The sequence below is a fragment of the Rhinolophus sinicus genome, linkage group LG06, assembly GCF_036562045.2.
Source record: "Rhinolophus sinicus isolate RSC01 linkage group LG06, ASM3656204v1, whole genome shotgun sequence".
Taxonomy (NCBI): domain Eukaryota; kingdom Metazoa; phylum Chordata; class Mammalia; order Chiroptera; family Rhinolophidae; genus Rhinolophus; species Rhinolophus sinicus.
In genome coordinates this window covers 95,911,343-95,932,356 of record NC_133756.1, presented here as the reverse complement: position 1 = coordinate 95,932,356, position 21,014 = coordinate 95,911,343, and the positions used below count along the sequence as shown (strand labels likewise).

At 32.7% G+C, this 21,014-nt stretch overlaps 1 protein-coding gene across 2 annotated transcripts in view; it reads right to left on the bottom strand.

Annotated features, from left to right (window-relative positions):
* Positions 1 to 455: 455 nt before the first annotated feature.
* Positions 456 to 21,014, bottom strand: part of DCUN1D5 (defective in cullin neddylation 1 domain containing 5) — a 28,370-nt gene continuing 7,811 nt past the window's right edge. The window contains exons 3-8 of one of the 2 annotated variants that reach the window (XM_019717177.2): positions 20,882 to 20,952; positions 20,377 to 20,468; positions 3,916 to 4,024; positions 3,723 to 3,827; positions 2,008 to 2,110; positions 456 to 799 (exon numbers count right to left, since the gene is read on the bottom strand). In XM_019717177.2, coding sequence (XP_019572736.1) covers positions 744 to 799; positions 2,008 to 2,110; positions 3,723 to 3,827; positions 3,916 to 4,024; positions 20,377 to 20,468; positions 20,882 to 20,952 — 536 coding nt within the window. In that variant the 3' untranslated portion in view covers positions 456 to 743. The remainder of the gene's footprint in view (positions 800 to 2,007; positions 2,111 to 3,722; positions 3,828 to 3,915; positions 4,025 to 20,376; positions 20,469 to 20,881; positions 20,953 to 21,014) is intronic. The other variant, XM_074335554.1, reaches the window with a different exon arrangement.

Sequence of the window (21,014 nt, the reverse complement as noted above, 5' to 3'; positions counted from 1 at the left end):
AAATGGAACTTTTAATTGACAAAATACAGAAAACTTAAAATTCACATTAAGAATATACATGCAATGCTGATTTATGTTTATCGACAATATTGGTTGTTAAAAAACAAAATAACTGAATATCATCTTTCCAATTCTAGCCTTTTCAGATAAACTATCTGCATAAGACCTTGGCAGCATTCACAGAAAACCAGAGCTAAAAGTTAGAGCACTTCCAATACCCAAAAATATATCAGTTGCATCAGAAAATCATTATCCCAGAAGTCAAGGCCAAGAAATATTCTTCCTAATTGTGCAGAGATGAATATGATAAGTCATACCATCAGCAGACTATATTGCCAAATACTAAAATCGTTTAAAATCTTTATAATTCCACAAATTCATGGTGAATAGAACCTCGGAAATTCAAGAATTAAAATTTACAAAAATAAATACCACTCTGACACTCAAGGGACATCTTCACTTAAGGCCTTTGTCACAAATCTGAATCTTTATTGTTCTGAAATAAAAGTTATAAACATAACTCAAAACAAAAATTTCAATATTCAGTCTCAGAAGAGGTGTGGCTCAAGGCCCATCACATGTAACAAGAAAACTTCCTTTAAAAAAAAAAGGAAAAAAAAAGTACTATGAGAAGTCTGTCATATGAATAAAAATGCACCCTTTGGATTTTTTTCCCCCTCATCTCATTAGCTTGTATACACGTAGGAATCAAAAGGTTTGCATTTTCTTCACAACAGTTCTTGCTATGATGTTTGACGGACCTTTTGCCATTCCACAAATTCATCAAGAAGAACAGGCCCTAGAAATAAAGAAACAATTTTTGTTAGAATTCAGCGAACTCATCTCTCCAATTATAAAACAAACTCCCACAGGGCACTGACCCTTCCCCTTTCGGGTGTTTTGCTTCCAGCCTCCGTCTTCTACTTTCTCTTTCTTTTCATTTTTGACATAAGGGACTTTACACAATGGGTATTTGTAGCAACTTCCTTCTCAAGGTTTAAGTGTTCTATGAACTGTTCAATAACTAAATCAATATTAACCTCTCCCTTTTCCTAACTGCCCACAGCCAGTTGCCATTTAATAATTAAACAATCTGAAAAATTTTAAATGTAGCACTCCTATGGTACCTCACCAAGAAGTGTGTAAGCTTATTAAAGGAGTAGCCATATTAGAGACTTACACTGTTTCAGTAATAGGACCCAGTATAAACCTGAACACAAAGCAAATGCCTAATAAATATCTAACCTAAGAACTATTGTAAAAAGATATTTTTATCTCGAAGGGTGTCCAAACTCATTTACCTACAGAAGCCAGGTAGGCAATTTAAATGAGTTCACTGTTACTTCTTTTAAATGTAGGAAAACTCATTGCCACAAAGAAATATGCTTGCCCTATTTTTATTAAAACATACAACCCTGTGGTAGTCCCTATTTTTCTCTTGCTTTTGACAAATTAAGAAAAACAGCAAACAAGCACAATAATAAATGGCAACTGAAAAGCAACCTAGCTGTTGGCATACTGTGGGACCAGCAAACTAGAAATCAAGTCCAACATAAGCCACTACTTGGCTCCAGCCACTAATTCCTATGACAGAATACAGGTTTTAGAAAAAGCTTTCAAGTTAACATCATGAAGTTTTCCTATAACAGCTGATGTTTTGCTTTCCTATTGTTTTAAATAATGATTGCACTTTTCTTCCATAGGAAAATGTCAGGAAGGCAGAAATAAAGAATTTTAGCTTCTAGATGTAGGAGTTACAATTTAAATTAAGCTTTAAAATGTTCTGTTACTGAGAAATTGAAAACATTTCATTTACCGGCAAAGAATTTATAATATTGCTCAATCTAAACTCTCTGCCTACCTTCTACATATGCCTCCCCCACACTTCCCACATGATTAAATAAAAGTTAGTGTTAGGAAGTTTAAATTCTTTATGGTAATATTACACAAATGCATATTCTCATTTAATAGTTTATATCATTTACTTTCATAGGAAAACATACTTACAAGCACCATCTTCATCATAGTTACTAAGATCAGCATGGACCGTTCTGCTGAATTCTAATACATTGTACCACTGATCTTTGTTCATAACACGATACTTTGATTGCTGTAGGAAATTATATAAATATTTGTTTACAGAACAAGCATTAGTTATTAGGGTTTGACTTCAATAAATATACTTATAACATATTTTATAATTTGGTCTTTCTGAAAACATTTATTCCTCTTTTAATTAAATTATTTGTGTTTCTAAAGAGAATCCTTAGGGGCATTTACATGTTGATGTTACCAATTTATTTTTTCCTTTAATTATCTTTAATTTTGAAGAATAACAAGGGTCTCAAGGGTACTAATAATAAGGTTAAACTCAATAAATTTTTACCTATGTACATACTTGTGTAACCACCAATGATACCAAGATATACAACATTTCCTATATCCAGTAAGTTCCCTTGTGCTGCTTCCCAGTAATTCATTTCTTTGCATGAGATTTACTATTTAGCTACATTTTGAAGTTGGCATCTTTGGACATAGTGGGAGGGTATAAGGTGTGAGTTCAAATCCTACGTCTGCCACTTAACTGAATGACCTTAGGAAAGTTACTTAACAACAGAACCCATTTCCTCATCTGCTAATGGGAATAAAATGTAATTCAAAATGGTGGTATAAAATATGTCAAACACCCTCCACATAACAAGTATTTGAAAATATTCAATTCTCTCAGTTCCCTTTAGAGGTGAATATTTTTACATTTTACAATTATATTTACTTTTGCTAAAACTAAGAGGAGGATAACATTCATCAAAAACATCTATTTCATTAGGCTTAAAGAGTTAAGTGTGCACAGAACCCAATCATATAAGACCTTTTCATACCATTGTCTCTTATCACAGGCTTTAAACAAAACTACTCTGGGGAACCTGCTATGATAAACAACCAATTTTATGAGAAATTATTTTCAAAGCAAAAAGCAGAAGCACCTGTAATTCAAGAAATTGTGAGAACTACGCAAAATCAAACAAAGCAAAAACAAAAACAAAAAACCAAACAAATCTAAAATTAAAAAGGCACCAAAAAACAGAGCAGACCAAAGAAAGCAATGGAAAAAACGAACAAACAAAAAAAACAGTATCTTTTTAAAACCACTTCCCATAGCAGGTGCTATGATAAACCTTCTAAAAGAGTATTTTCTTCATAAATTCAGCATACATTTTTAGTAATCAGTACATTTAAGTACACCGTGATAGCCACTTTCATATTTATGGATATAAAATATTAAAAACTTTATTTGAATTCTTTAGATTGAACCTAAGTGAAAAGTTGTATTATTACAATTGGTTCTCATGTGGATTTCAGCCTAAGACCCCATGTAAGAGAAAAAAAACTGATTTTAGAAGCTTGAGATTCGTGCACAAGCATAAATTTTCTCCTGCCAAAAACCCAAGAAACTGTATTTCTTGAAGGTTTCTTTTCCAATGAGGGGTGGGGAGGATGCAAAGGACGGAACTAAAATAGTTTATGTAGAGAATATTTTAATGACAATAAACTTGTGTCTAAAACTGGCAGCAGTTATGTACACATTTTAACAGAAATTTTTACCACAGATTTTTTTTAAATAGTGCAGTATTGAAAATCTACTTGTTTACCTTCAATTAAAGTATACTTTCAATCAGATTAAGTTTTAAAATAGTATTTTCAAAATAAAAAAACATACATACCTCTAGGTACTGGTAAAATACTGAAAACAGTGGCCATGTCCTCCCAAGCAGAAGAGCTAACATAGATTTAGCAGTATCAATATCAAGGCTTCTCTGATCTTTATCCTAAAATATAAGTAAAAAATTTTTCCTAAGTGTGGACTCAAGATAAAAAAAAAAAATTAAAATTACAAAACATGGACATTCCACCTACCCTTGCGAAATCAAAGGCGTATCTGTAGATATTCTTAAACGAAGAAATATCATTCAACTGTGAGCGCAAAAAGTCAAATTTGTTCTGTAACTTTTCTGTGCAGTCACACCTTAAATTTAAAAAATCAAACAGATTATATCATCAAGAAAATTAAATAAGAGCATCTTTAGCAAGTTACATGGAAAGCATTAAGAAAAAAAGTGAAGGCATTTATGAAGTTAATTTAAGTTTAAAGTTCTCTGATATAAAACTTGTATAACAAACTTGTTGCCTTATCTACCAATACAATAAAAAAAGAAAAAAGAAAACCTGGAACTCAATGAACTCACTCCAGTGACTTTTCTTAAAAACAAAAAAACTCAAAAAACTCCAATTAAATCACAAAAGTCTCTTAAAAAAAGATGTATTGAATGTGCTTTTACCACACATAAAGTTAAAAAAATAGCAGAACAAATGATGTTAGTCAGGCTCTGTCACATATTTCATTGGAGAGCTCTTAGGCACCAACTTGGTGAGAGATTATTGATGAATGGTTTTAAAGTTTAAGATATAACATTGAGGAAATTAATACATTATATTAGTGGTTCAGTCATAAATTCAGATTTCTACATTTTTAGTGAACAAAAAATCAAGGTAAATCAGTGGTAGCACCTGACTTCGAATAAGGTAACATATGCCAAAGAATGCAAACAAGTCATACATGTTATTTCTAAAGACAAGATTAAATATAAGAAGCTAAATAGATGGAATGCTCAAAAATCTTTACTGACTTTGAGTCTCACTGGGTTAATATATTCCACTATTTAGCAAGAAGCAAGGCAGATGAAGCCTTTCATAATTGGCCCAAATCTCTTGTTACATCTCCTGCCAGGTCCCAATATTCTTACTATACTCTAGTTACATTTCACTTACCATTCCCAAATGCCACCACTATGTTTTAGTACATATCATTTTCTTCTACCTGAAATTCTGTTCCAACATTTTCATTAAATATTACTCATCAAAACTTCACTTGAATTTTGCCATCTCTGAGAGACCACCTGACTCCCTTCAATCAAATTAGTTGTGCCATCTACTGTGACCCAGTTCTATCACTCAAAACTGAATTTCCATACTCAAGTAGTATAGACGCATAGCATTCTCAGATTTAACTAAGACTTTCACTATTCCAAATCAACAATGTGACATGTAGTAGCTTCTAATTTTACTAAGGTATAAATATTTTGAATAAATTTCTAATGTTGCGTAAATCTTGCATTACCAGAATAAGCCAAATTTGGTCCCGTTACCTATTAATACATTGCTAGATATTTTTGCTATGTTCCTAAGTAAGATTGGCTTATAAATTTCATTCTTTCACATTCTCCTTGCTAGTTTGGTAACAAGCTTCTAACATAAGCCTCAGGAATAAATGAGTATTACCCTTTTTTCTGTTTTCTAAAAAAATTTACTCAACGTTGGAATCAGCATTTGTCCAAATTCAGCTGAAAAACCACCAGGGCCTTTTCATTGAGGAAAGAAAAGACTTTTAACTACAAAATCAGCATTTTTAATGGTTATAGGACCATTCAGACTTTCTATTTCTTTTTTAACCAGTTTTGGTCATTTACATACTTTTCTGATAATTTGTTTATTTCAAACAATTTTAAATACGTCAATTAAAATTACATACAACATTTTCTAATATGCATTATAATGGATTTCAGTCTTTTGTTTTCTTGGCCATCTTACCAGAATTTCTTAATTCTCTCAATTATAGCTTTGTCTTTTATTTTACTAATGTCTGGACATCTTTTTATATCCTTTTGCCTAGTTTCTTTGGATTGATCCTTCTCCTCACTTCTTAAATTAGGTATTAGTTCATTTGGTTTCAGGCTTTTTTTTGTCTTTCAAGGCAATAGATTTTCTTCTAAGTACAATTTAGCTTCAGCCACAGTTTTGGTAAGTATTACTGCTTTAATTATTCACTTGTAAATGATGCCTTGAGGAGTGATTTCAGAGGAGTGATTGGGATAAAAGTCTTACTAGAATAGGTTAAAGAGAGAATGAGAAGAGAGGAACTGGAGAAAATAAATATAGACAAATGCTTTCAAAGAGTTTGGTTCTAAAAGAGGGCAGAGAAAAGAGGAACTAAGTAGAGTGGGATGAGGGGGGCAGAAGGTTTGATATTTTTTTTGTTTTAATAGATAAAAGAAATAACTTCTGCTTCCAGGAAGATGCAGTAAATGTACTTTTCCTTATCTCTCCTGCTAATTCAACTAAAAGCCCTAGATGTTATATACAAAACAAGCATAAGAAGACTCTGAGGAACAATACAGTGGTGAGTTCCCAGGGTTTTCTTTTTGACTCATCTACCCTAGATTGGGGCTAAAAAAAAGTCAGCAAACCAGAAATGCGAAGGGGAGCAGACAAAGAAAGAAATACCAACAAAAGCCTTCTTTCCCTGCAGCCAAAAGTAAGGGCAGCCTAAAAAGATAAAACATTTAGGGAAAAAAAACAACAACACTCTTCTCCAGTCAAACACCATAGAAAAAACTTTGGCTCAAGCCTCTCCAATGCCAGCAAAGACTGAATGGGGACTTCAATGGTCCACCCTCACCAGTATATGAAGCCCCGTCTCAACTCTTGCAGTGTCAATGGAAACCACATGAGGAACACGAACTTCTTCTCCCACTAGGTAGTTAGAAGCAGCCCATCCTCCTCTACCCTGCCTGGTGTACTGTCAAAGGAGGACTTGTGAAGAGTCAGGGCTTTTACCATCACTGCAGGAACAAGGCCACCACCCTAGTACTGTCACTGAAGACTTTGTGGGGAACAAGAATGTATCAGTGGAGCCTAGTGGGAACCTGGAACTGTCATGCCTGACAACAGTAATGAGGACCTCGCTCTGCAGATGTCAACGGATGAAGAGCAGGGGCCTTCAATTTCTACCTTCACCTGGAAGTAATGAGGCCCTCATTTCTCCTGCCGAAGTGGTGTTAGAGAAAGCTAGCTAAAACAAAAGATTTGAATAAGATCTAGAGTTTCATAACATAATACTCAAAATTTCCATATTTTAATTAAAGAAAAATCACTGGTTATACCAACAAACAAGATCTCAAAGAAATGCAAAATGACAATCAACAGATACAAACAGTGAAATGACAGAGATGTTTAGAATTATTTGACACAGATTTTAAAGCAGCTATTACAAAAATGCTTCAATAGTCAATTATGAACACAATAAAACAAATGAAAAGATACAAAGTCTCAGCAAAGAAATAAAAAGTCTAAAGAAAGATATGTAACACAAAAAAATAACCAAATGGAAATTTTTGAACTGCAAAATACAGGGCAGTTGAGAACCATATGATCAGTAATTACATATAGTGTAAGAAGTCTAAAGATTCCAATTAGAAGACAGAGATGGGCAGTGTGCATATTAAAAAACAAAACAAAACTATATGCTATCTAGAAAGAAGAAACTGATTTCAAATATAACAATATAAGGAGACTGAAAAATATAGGCAGTAAAAAATGGAAAATGACATACTGTGGAAACATTAATCAAAAGAAAGGAACTATGCGAGTATTAATACCAGCTAATGTAGACTTTAGAGCAAAAAAAATTATGAGAGCAAAGAGGAACACTAAATCTGTATGCATCAAACAAGAGTTGCAAAATGTATGAGGCAAAAACTTATAGACTTGATAGGGAAAGCAAACAAATGCAATTATAGTAGTTAGAAATTTCAATGCCCCTCTCTCAGCAATAGATAGCACAACTAGACAGATCATCAACAAACATGTTGAAAAATTCAGCAACACCATAAACCAAAAGGATCTAATTGGGAATAATAGAACACTCCACTCAATGACAACAAAATGCATATTTTCAAGTGCTGACAAAACATAAATCAACACAGACATATTCTGACCCACAAAACAAAACTAAACAGATATAGAAGAACTGAAATCATACACAATATGTTCTTTGTCACAATGAAACCAAACTAGAAATAACAGAAAGATAACAGCAAAATCTCCAAACTCTTAAAAAGTAAATGACAAACTTCTGAATAATCCACAGGTGAGAGGAAGTCTCAATGGAAACCAAAAAATATATTGAAGTGAATGAAAATGAAAACACAACATACCAAATTTTGTATGAACAATATTCTGCCATAAGAAAAGATGAAAAAGTGCCCTTTGCGACAACATGGATGGATCTTGAGATTATTATGCTAAGCGAAATAAGTCAGACAGAAAAACTTGAGAACCATATGATTTCACTGATATGTAGTATATAAAATTGAAAACAACAAAGGAAAAAGACAAACAAACGAAGAAATAAAAACTCATAGACACAGACAATAGGTTAGTGGTTACCAGAGGGTAGGGAAGGGGGATGGTAGAAGAGGGTAAAAGGGGTGAAATATATGGTGATAGAAGGAGAATTGACTCTGGGTGGTGAACACACAATGTGATATATAGATGATGTATACAAAATTGCACTCCTGAAACCTATGTAACTTTACTAACAATTGTCACCCCAATAAACTTTAATTTTTAAAAAAAGGAGAAAGTAAATAATTAAGAGCAGAAACCAACATAATTGAAAGCAGAAAAACAAGAGAGAACAATCAATGAAACAAAGAATTGATTCTTTGGAAAAGGTCAATATAACTTATAAGCCTATAGCAAGAATGACAAAGAAAAAAGACAAAAATTACCAATAGGAATAAAACAAAGAATATCATTACAGACTTGCAGATATCAAAAGAATATAAATTTGACATCTTAGATGAAATGGACCAATTCCTTAAAAAACAAAAACTACCGCAAACAACACAATATGAAATAAATCATTTGAGTAGCTCTATAACTATTAAAGAAATTGAATTCAAAATTTTTAAAACTTTTAAAAAAGAAATCTTCAGATGTTTCACTGGAGAATTCTACCAATCTTTAAAAACCAATTCTAGACAACCTATTTCAAAAAATAAAACATAAGGAAAAACTTCCCAATTCGTTATCTAGCTGGTATTACTTTGACACCAAAACCAAAGACTATTAAAAAAAAAATCATCACAAGAAAAAAAAAAGTAACTATGTACAGTAATGGAAGTTAACTATAGACTTTTTGTGATTATTTTGCAATATATACAAATACTGGATCATTACGGTGTATACCTGAAACTAATGTTATATATGAATTATATCTAAATAAGTAAATAGAAAAAAGAGGGGAAAAAAAGAAAATTACAGACCAATACTCCTTATGAATACTAAATATTAGCAAACAGAATTCAGCAGTATATAAAAATAATTATACACCATGACGAAGTGGGATTTATTCCAGGTATGCAAGAACAACTTAATATTCAAAACTCAGTAATCACAATATTAACAGGCTAAAAAAAGAAAAACTACATAATTATATGATTTAATGCCGAAAAGGTTTAAAATATTTAACATCGATTCATGTTAACACAGAAAAATTGAAATAGAAGAGAACTCCTTCAACTTGATAAACAGCATCTACAAACAACGCACAGCTGACATACTTAACAGGAAAAGGCTGATGCTGTCTTTCTACAATGGGAAACGATGTCCACTCTCACCACACTTACTCAACATAGTGATAGAAGTTCTGGTCAATCCAATTATGTCAAAAAAAGGAAATAAAAGACATATAGACCAAAAAAAGAAATAAAACTGTCACTATTTCCCTATTTTATGTCATAATCACATGACATGATTGTCTTAACAGAAAAACACACGCACACACACACCCCTTAGAAAAAGTGAGTTCAGCAAGGTCATAGGATACAAGGCAAACATACAAAAATCAATTGAACTTCTAAACATTTGTAATAAACATACTGAAATTAAAAGTACAATACTACTTACAATGGCTCAAAATATTTAAATGTAATTCTAAGAAAGCATGGACAGGACGTGCACATTCTTAACTACACAAAACTGATTAAAGAAATCAAATACCTAAAAAAATGGGAACATATCTATCTTCCATGTATTGGGAGACTCAAATAGTAAAGATGTCAATTCTCCCCAAATTCACATGGAGTTTAACCAAAATCTCAGTAACATTTTTTGTAGATGTAGAGATGATTATTCTGAAATTTTTGTAAAAGCAAAGGAACTGGAATAGCTAAAACAAAATTGAAAAAAGTTGAATCAGTCTACCTGATTTCAAGACTTAGTATATAAAAGAATATATACAATGGGGAAAAGACAAGTCTCTTCAACAATGCTGTTGGGAAAACTGGACAGATACATGCCACAAAATGGAACTAAACTACTTTCTTACACCATCTACAAATATAAAATCAAAATGTATTAAAGATTTAAACTAAGAACTGAAAAAAACCATAAAACTTCTAAAAGAAAACATAGGCAGCATACTCTGACATCATTCTTAGCAGTATTTTTTTGAATAAGTCTCCTTGGGCAAGGGCAACAAAAGCAAAAATAAACAAATGATACTACATCTAACTAAAAACTTTTTGCACAGCAAAGGAAACCTTCAATAAAACAAAAACACAACCAACTGGAGAAGATACATGCAAATGATATATCAAACAAGGAGTGCATATCCAAAATATATGAAGAAATCAGCCAACTCAACATCAAAAAAGAAAAATCCAACTAAAAAATGGGCAGAGGACCTGAAAAGATATTTCTCCAAAGATATATAGATGGCCAGTAAACATATGAAAAGATGCTCAACAACAATAATTATCAAGGAAATGCAAATCAAAACCACAATGAGATATTACTCCACACCTGCAGAATGGCTATTATCAAAACATTAACAAATAAGCACTGGAAAGGATGTGGGAAAAAGGGAAGCTTTGTGCACTGTGGGTGGCACTATGAACTAGGGCAGACCTATGGAAAACAGTATGGAGACTCTTTAAAATATTAAAAATAGAACTACCATATGACCCAGCAATTCCACTTCTGCCTATTTACCCAAAGAAAACACAAACACTAATTTGTTTAAAAGATATATGCAACTCTATGTTCACTGCAGCACTATTTACAATAGCCAACATATGGAAGCAACCTAGGTGTCCATCAATAGATGAATGGATAAAGAAATCACACACACACACACACACACACACACACAGGAATATTACTTAGCCATAAAAAAAGAATGAAATCTTTCTCCATGTGACAACATGGAGAGGCCTAGAGGTATTACGCTAAGTGAAATAAGTCAAAGAAAGACAAATACTGTATGACTTCACTTATATGTATAATCTAAAAAAACAAAAACAAATGAACAAATAAAACAGAAACAGACTCATGGATACAAGAACAAACTGATGGCTGCCAGAGAGGAGGAAGGGTGGGGAACACATGAAAAAGGTGAAGGAGAATAAAAGGTACAAACTTCCAGTTACAAAATAAATAAAGCATGAGGATGTAATGTATATAGGGGACATACATACATATACAGCACAGGGAATATAATCAATAACATGGTAATAACTTTATATGGTCACAGACGGTTACTAGATTTATTGTGGTGATCACATTGTAAGGTATATAAATGTTTATTCACAATGCTGTATATCTGGAACTACTAATAAAATATTGTATGTTAACTATACTTTAATAATAATAATAATAATAATAATAATAAATATTTGGTATATAGTACAGTAAACCAGACTGTGTGGTATTGGCTGAAGGTTAAGACACAGATCAACAGAACAAAGAACCCAGAAACAGGCCCATAAAAATATGTCCAACTGATTTTTGACAAAGATACAAAACCAATTCAATGGGGAAAGAGCTTTTTGAACAAATGGTACTAGAGCAAGTGACATCCATAGGCAAAGAAATAAACTAAAATCTCAGCCTCACAGCTTTATGAAAAATTAACTCTAAATGCATCACTAATTTAAACGTAAAAATATAAGACTAGAAAAAAATGATAAAATTCTCAGGCTGTAGGACTAGGCAAAGATATCTTCGACTTGACACCAAAAACAAAATCCATAAAAGGAAAAATAAATTGGACTTCATGAAAATTAAGAACTTTTACTATGCAAAAGTCCTTGTAAGAGGATGAAAACACAAGCTACAGAGTGGGAGAAATTATTTGCAAACCACATATTCGATATAGGACAGATCTAGAATATAGAGAAGACTCAAAACTCAACAGTAAAAAAACTATCCATTACGTCTCTTAGCCACTCTTTCCTATTGTCCTCAGATATTGTAGGTCACTGATTCCTACTTTCTCTACACCTATCTCCTTTGTAGCTCCTCCATTGAATTTTAAATCTTTTACATTTTTCACTTTTAGAAATTTAATTACTTGATATCTAATCATGAGACCATTCCTCTTGCTACTTTAAACACGTTAAATGTAGGTTATTTTATAATACTGACATTGCAATAATTCAAAATACTAGTCTGATTCTAAAGCCTAAGATCTGTTTCCCAATATGTTTAGTGATCTTTCATTAAGTAACGATCACTGAATCTTTTTCTGCAGAAATTGAGGCTTCTGTTTAAAATGCATTCTTGTACAGAACTGTTTCCACTACACACATGGTAGTACTGCTTACTTGGGACAATTCTAAAATATATTTTTAGCTTGTATCATACAAACAATGAATGCCAGCCCTAAACCTGCAGGACCAAAAGCTTGTGACTAGGAATTCTCTCAGAAGCCCTTTACCTCCGATTACAAGCAGAACCAAGTCAAAGCAATCAAGTCTCCATCTATAGGGTGGGTTTGGCATCAATGACCTATTGTGAGAATTTTTGATCTGATTCTACCTACTCAGGAAATGCAATTTGTTTCCTGTTCCCAACACACGACAGATTAACAGCCAAACCCTGACTGGGAATAGGTAAGTATGCTCAGGGTAAATGCCAGCTCCATAGATCCTTATGGAATCACCATCTTATCATTTCTGGCCTCTCATTATTTTCCTTAATTTATAGTCAAGTCCAGGTATGCTTTTCAAAACATGTTTTTATATTTTATCCAACATTTAAGTGTTTTACATGAGAAATGTCTTTGCATTTAGTGTCTTTGCATTTAGTCTGCCATACTGCCAAAAATGGAAATCAAAATTTAAGTTAACCTTAGTTCTTTGAATGAATGAGCATACAATGTTTCATGCAGAAACAATAAAAACTTATTACTTATGAAAAATTTATTAATATTTCAATAAGTGGCTTCTAGTGGTACAAAAATTCTTCACTAGGGAAAAATAAAGCTTTAGTGAAAGCTGAAAATGCAATTAACTTCTACTAGAAGGATACACGAAAGAAACAAATTCTCAGATTCTATACTACTGTAATGCTGTTTGAAAATTTGGACATGAAGCCATCAAGATCTCCAGTTATTAGCTGAGAATGCTCAGGGGATATTACATTTTAAGCAACTAGTTACATGTTCACCCTTCCTTGTCATGATCTAAAGAAGGGGGCCTTATTTTCTAAATCTTTGTAGTTCTTGAAGCAGTGCTTTTCACTTTTTTTTGGTAATGTGACTCACATTTTTACACAAAATCTCAAGCAGAATCTTAATAGACTTGAAATTCTATTAAGTCTATTAGGAGGGCCAAAAAAGATAAAGGATGCCTCCCTACATTTAGAACTTCTTCCTCTCGTTACCACTAAAGTTTGAAAATCATTCTCATAGCACTACCCAGGGCCTGACATGAAGAAGCATTCAAACATTCTTTGTTAAATAAAAATATGAATACCAAAAATAAATCACAAAGTAGATGATATGTTTATTTGATTATAAGTTTCAAAATTCCTATCTGTGGAAAGGTTACTGGGAAATTATAGTTAAAACAAAAAATTGTAGAGTGTGTAAGTAGTGACTGACAGGTCACTAAGGAGAAAAGAACCCAAGAAATTACAATCTTTTCCAAATATTTTACATTCCATAGGTAGACAAGGAAACAATATTACTTAGGATGTGATCTTAATAGGCTTAAGACAGAGATAAAGTGAAGAATGAAGTTTCAAGTCAAAGAGACTGGTTAAAATTCCAACTTCTTCATTTGCAGCCATGTGGCTTGAGGCAAGTTACTTAACGTTTTTTCAGCCTTAGTTTCCTCATTTTAAAAGGACAATAACATTAATAGACAACCCGTAAGACTCAAGTGAGTACACGTGTTAAATGCTCAACGTGTTTCCCCGAAAATCAGACCTAGCCGGACAATCAGCTCTAATGTGTCTTTTGGAGCAAAAATTAATATGAGACCCGGTCTTAAAATAAAATTATTTTATTATTCTATTATAACATAAATTACTTTATTATAAGACCGGGTCTTATTTTACTATAATAGAAGACTGGGTCTTATATAATATAGTATAATAGAAGACCGAGTCTTATATTAATTTTTGCCCCAAAAGACGCATTAGAGCTGATTGTCTGGCTAGGTCTTATTTTCGGAGAAGCAGGGTAGCACAGTTCTTAGCATGACATGCTCCTTTTGAGACAAAGGGTTTAAAAATCACCTACAAATTACTTCATACCATCCCTAATGGTCTATTTAAATCTTGAGCAGAGAAGGAATCTAACTGACAATTAATATTTTCTACTTGGAGAAGAGTGAAAAAAAAAAAGAGCACAAACTTCCACATTTGTTACCAACATAAAGACTGAACATACCTAGCAAACAGTGAATATACCCAAGCTGTCACTAACTCAATGCTTATATTTAATCTAGCCCCCAAATAGACTCAGAAGAGTTAATAATGTCAATACCTCATAACCTGGCAAGTGTAGAAACACTATTTCCCCTGAATTAAAAAGAAATGCATACTTAATTATTATGTAATAGAAAGTAAGAAATCGTTTTTTTGAAGAACAAAAAACACACACTTATTTCAGAGAACATTGGCACAATGTTACCACTCTCCAAGGCTACTGTAGTGAGAATCAGTGGAAATGGGTTTAAGTTTCAACACCAGGACTTGGAAATTAATTTCCTGAGTACAGGTATTCCCCACTTTTTGAAAGTCCGCTTTACACCACTTCACTTTTATAAAAGAGCTACCTAGCACTGTTTTCGATAACCAAAAGATAGCCAGAAGGATTTTTGCTTTTAACAATCAGCCAATATTTGTTTTGCAGCAATCCTTTAGAGGCATTGTGTACACCACACAGCGAGAGTGGCACCACCAAGCTCCTTCCCCAAGAACTACACTCAGCATCTCAGCATTAAGTCGCTATAGCTTTGAACTGTGTATGTGAGCACCTGTGCTTTATGTCAACTTATTCTGTGCACCCATCAGTAAGATGTGTCCTAAAGTATCAGAAAAGCCTGAGAGAGCTTGTAACGGTGTTAATGCTTAGCATAAAACGGTACATAAATAAGTGCAATTGGTATGATTTGATAGGTTACTTTCTGGCACCGGGAATGCTCAAATGTTTTCCCATATAAATTAATGCTAATTGCTTCTTCATTTTATGCCATTTCGGCTTACAAAAGGTTTCATAGGAATGCTTTTCTTTTGGATTGCAGGGTAAACCTGTATTAACAAGGGAGGCTTTCAAATTCCTGCTTCATTAAAGACCTTTACAATGAGAAGAAATTCTCACTTATCTATTAGATCTAAGTGAGGCTCTCTTTTAATCAGTAAGTCCCAATAAGTACGCTTTGACACTGCGGTGTGTAACAGGAAGATTTTTATTCAAAAGTTATGCATCTGGACTTTCTCTGAATCAGGTCTATCAACCTCTGGAATTATTTGGAAACAATACAGTCCACCTCTGGGATTATTTGGAAATGTGGAGGGTGGCATTTTGAAACTGTCATGATGACTCTGGGAGCGTACAGAAGGGAAGGATACTCATGGCAATTAGCAGTCAGGCCCAAAATGCTCAATGAATGACAGGCACACACGCTTTGTACCCCATCTACCCCTTCTTCCGTGAACACCAAAAAAAAAAAAAAAAAAGAAATCGTACAAATGCTCCCCATTCCTCCCCCGACAAAGAAAGTCAAGCCAGACAATTACCTCTAATCTTCAATGTCCAGGGCTCAGTATGGAGACCCAGTGTACAACTTGAAATCTACTGACAGGTAGCTTAGTTACTAGCATTCTTGCCAGATGCTATCTTCTTGCCTCTTTTTTCATGATCATAATCATGTACAGTCTTTTCAAAGTTTTGGGCTCAGTTTTCTCCACCATCATGGTATTTCACCCTTGCTCCAACACCAAAGCTAACAGATTTGAGAAAAGTTCTCCACTCTAGTAAGGTATGTCAGAACAAAAATTTGCAAGTATCTCTAGAATCTTGAGTCCATAGATGCAAGGAAGAAGATACATATGCAATATTTTGTGTGTAATAGCATATGTGCATCTTAATGGGGAAAAGGCCCCCAGTTTCCTAATGTTCTCAAGAGTCTATGACCTTAAAACATTAAAACTAGTGCTCTATTGAAAACTATCCCAAGAAACTTTGATGATTCCTGTGCTCAAAAATTGCTGATGGCTTTGCAATATCTATAACATATGCTTTAAACTCTCAACATGTTAGCCAAAGCCTTCTATAATGTAGCCATTATCCCAACTATCAGGAATTTAAACCTATTCTGTCAATTTTCTTCATGTACCACTGATTTTAACAAACCAGACTACTTCCTTCAAACATGTTTTCCTTTCTCAAAGCTCTGATCACAATTTCCTCTTCAGAAAAAACATTTTCCTACATCCTCAACCATCAAAATTCTAATCATTCTTCAAGGTCCAGTTCAAATGCCACACCTATAAACATTTTCCTGTCTACTCAGCTAAAATTAACTTTATTAGCAGCTGTGCTTCCATAGTATTTTGTATTTTTAGTCTAGCACTTGTTACATTCTACCTAGATTTATGGTTTTAGCATTGTAATGCCTTCCCTACCGTATCAGAATGTAACTAAAGGGCAGGTGCCATGTCTTATGCCTTATTGAGATCACCAGTAATTGGCACAGTACCTTACATAATGGAGGTGTTTAATATAAACATCTAAATTAAATACAATTTGAAGGGAAATTTGTGTATTATTAAGCAATGATGAAAGATACCTAAAAAAAATATGGCAATTACATCCCCTAAATCTTAGAAAATAGCCATTCTAGTCCAGTTATATACAAATTCATATTACATATATCACAAAAGAGAAAAAAATTAGTTTTAGAAAGTTCGTATAAATAAACACCCTTAAAATAAATGAATGGAAAAAGTATTCTGAAAACTTAAGCATCATACAATTACAGATTTTAATTAATAATGATTATTATAGTCCCTCTCCTTGACCATAGTATGTTTCAACTACCAGACTGTTTCTATTTAGCAGAGCTCTCCTTAAGTTTTCTAAAGGTTAAAATGAATTAATGTGAAACAACTGATAACTATATTAAGATAATTTAGGGACCATTAAATAACTATGCTCAGGTTAAATTATATCCTAAAAATAATAAAAATCTATAAAGGGAATCAACTCTGTGAAGTTTTATATTTTATGATTTTGCCTTATATTAAACCAAGTATACTAGCCAACTGCAAATTTAAAAATTTAGATTTACATAGATTCTTTTGTCTCTTTAAATTTTATAGTATTTTATTCCTAGCAAGTTTTTTAAAAGATTCGGAAGTAATAAGACTTAGCCAGTTGAGAAAAGATACTTTATATAGCTGACCCTTGAACAACGTGGGTTTGAACTGTACAGGTCCATTTATATGCAGATTTTCTTCTATATTGGAAAAATTTTTGGAAATTTGCTTACTACCATGGAGCAATCACATCAATTACACTAGGCTACCATAAAGCCATCAGATTGCTGCTCCTTCATTATCAACGCATAAATTGTTATACCTGTAAATATGAATTTCTTTTTCACATTATCTTTTCATTTTTGATGTCTAATGTTAGTAATACACAAAACATCCAGGGTTTCGTATAAGATAGTCTCAATGTATGTACTGACAGACAATTCATCTTGTAAACAGATGACGTAAATGTATGGCATGGAGAAATACAGTTAAGGATGGTAAATGTATTTTCTCTTCCTTATGTTTTTCTTTATTCTAGCTTAGTTTATTGTAAGAATACAGTATATAATACATATAATATGCAAAATGTATGTTAATCAACTGTTTATATCATCAATAAGGCTTCCAGTCAACAGTAGGCTATTGGTAAAGTTTGGAGGGAGTCAAAAGTTATACTCAGATTTTTGACTGCACGGGAGGTTGATGCCCCTAATCCCTGCATTGTTCAGGGGTCAAGTATGCTTCACATAGCAATACAGAGCGTGGGGAAAAAGCAACTATTTTCCCAGTCAAGTGTGCTTGCCTAATTTGAGTAGCATCAAGGCTCTACAGCAAAGAGGTCTAGGCAGATGGGTAGGAGATAATGAGTGAAACAGAAATTTCTAGGTCAAGTTTACGTGCTAAATAATTGCTTTTATTTTGTATAGCTTGTGACATTCCTATAAGAAAGATGTGCTAATGAAAAGTATGTTCATGGATTAGTCAATTTCTATTCTTGGACCGAAGGCCATTTCCTGCTAATTATTCAAGAGTAAATATTAGAAATACTTTCTGTACATACATTTCTGTTATACAAAGGCTCTTTTTAGATCAAGTTATGCAAAAACATAAATTAGGACTCTTTAGTTTAAAAATATACAAACACTTGTGAGCTGGAATATTCAAAAAAAGCAGCATACCAAAAAAGCAGTAAGAGTAGTACAAAAAGCAGGTATAATGCTAAGTAAAATGTCTTAAAATAATAAGCCATGTTACAATTGATATACATTTCAATGAAACAGACTGAGCTATGTGAAAACTAGTTTATGTTCTTTGCATACTCTTTTGTATACGTATTTTATCTTTCTCTAAAAAGCTAATTAAAGATGGGAAATAGGCCAAAGAATTTGGGAATTAAAATTATTTTAATTTGGCCTGTCATGTATGACACCTAGATAAATGAGAGAATCCAGTCTTGGTTGTAAATACTATGATTTAAAAAGTTAGTAATGGCCCTCTATTTTATAAAGAATGCTAACACATATGCAAAAGAATGATGTAATAGGAAGTATAGTATGGTAGACTGGTGATAAAGAAATTTAAATTCTAGGCCCTAGGTCTGCCACAAAAGAGCTATGCAAACTTTAGCAAATATTTTCTTTACCTTTCTGAGTCTCAGATTCCTTACCTCATCTACACATAATGAAAGTGAGAGGGTTGATTTTATACTCTATTCTATAAATTATGATTTGGTTCACATGAGCACAGATTTTTACCTAAGTATAATCTGTATATTAATGCTGGTTAAAAAGAAGAATTACAAAGCATTAGACACTGAAAATTCAAATATGAAAATTTAAGTTCTTTATGAACAAATACAATTAAAAAAATAACTAAGTATTATGAAATTTAAAGACAGGCAAACAAAGAGAATAGTTAAGTTTGTTAATAAACACATAATCACAACAGAAAAATCACATGCCGTTTTGGCCTCAAAAATATTATAAATTAATGATCCCTCTATTTTAGAATGTTGATAATTAGTATAATCCTGCATGAACATTAGGAACATGATACAATGTAAAATTAACACTTAATTACTAATTGATTCTGAAACTAAGCCCACTTTACTCTGGAAAGCCAAAATCAAATTATTTTTATAAAGAAGCAATTCTATAACTTATGCAAGCGTTCAAAGGCAGCTTCCTAAACTGAAAGTATACAACTGTAAAATGGCTAAAGGTTGCAGGGGAGCCACAGAACATTTCTACTTTTGTTCTTTGTGAGATTCATTTGGAAAAAAGAATTAATGAAAGTGTCATGTAACTCTATCTTCAGATTTCTTTTTTAAATCAAGTATAAAATTGAAGAGGAGAGAAAGGAGGCCTCAGAACTTAGGACTGCCCAAAGAATAAACTCCTTAAATACCATGTTTCCCCAAAAATAAGACCTAACCGGACAATCAGCTCTAACGCGTCTTTTGGAGTTAAAACTAATATAAGACCGGGTCTTATATTATAGTAAAATAAGACCGGGTCTTATATTAATTTTTGCTCCAAAAGACAAGCATTAGAGCTGATTGTCCGGGTAGGTCTTATTTTCGGGGAAATACGGTAGTAGAATTCTATATTCAGAGAAGGAAATCCCTTATTGCTCAAACAACTTGTAAGTAAATAACTTTGATCATGGACCTCTAATTCACCCACCAAAATAGTCAATGAATTTTAATAGGAACGTCCTGAGGTTCATTCTTAATATGGAAAATGGGATAACTGTCCATTTGCCAAGACCACAATATACACGTTGTCAAACCTAAAGTGATCGTAATAGACCAAACCAATTTGATTATATAACGTGAAACCTTACTCCTGAAAATTACGAAGCACAAAATATCAATTAAGATCTTCAAATAGGCCATCAAATTTGTTTTTTAAAAAAATATCTTACTGTAATGAAGTCATCCCTTTTAACCATTCTTCCTTGGTAAAAAATCCCATGCTTTCAGCCTCCAATTTCCACGCTAAAACTAACATAATAATCTGGAAAGAACAGAACATAAAGGATAGGGGAAAAGTCAGCATAGAGATAATAATGTCTATATTTATCATGGAGAGCATTTTTATACAACTATTTCCATCTTTCAAATGTTAAAGAGTACAACCTTTGGAATTATTAACTATAAAGAAATTTAGGTGGGCCAATTTCTTAAAAGTAAAAAGTTCTAACAGTTTCTGAAGGTAGACTCTCTCCCACTATTATAATACAAATGACATTTGTATCAAGAAAGAGAACACATGTCTAATTTAAATTCATTAAAAGTACCCTAAATTAATATTTACAATAAACGTGAAGAAACAAAATCTTCATATAAGATCGAAGTGTCCAATTTTTAGAAATTTATGAATACACTATACCCCACTTGTATTCCATTTTACTTAGAAATAAAACATACATTTTCAGGTTCAACACCAATGTCTTCACAAAATTTTTCCATTCCTTCTGGCCCTACAACTTCATCAGGACCTTCAAAGACAAAAATAATTTATATAATTTGTTATAATTTAATATCAACATAAAACATAAGC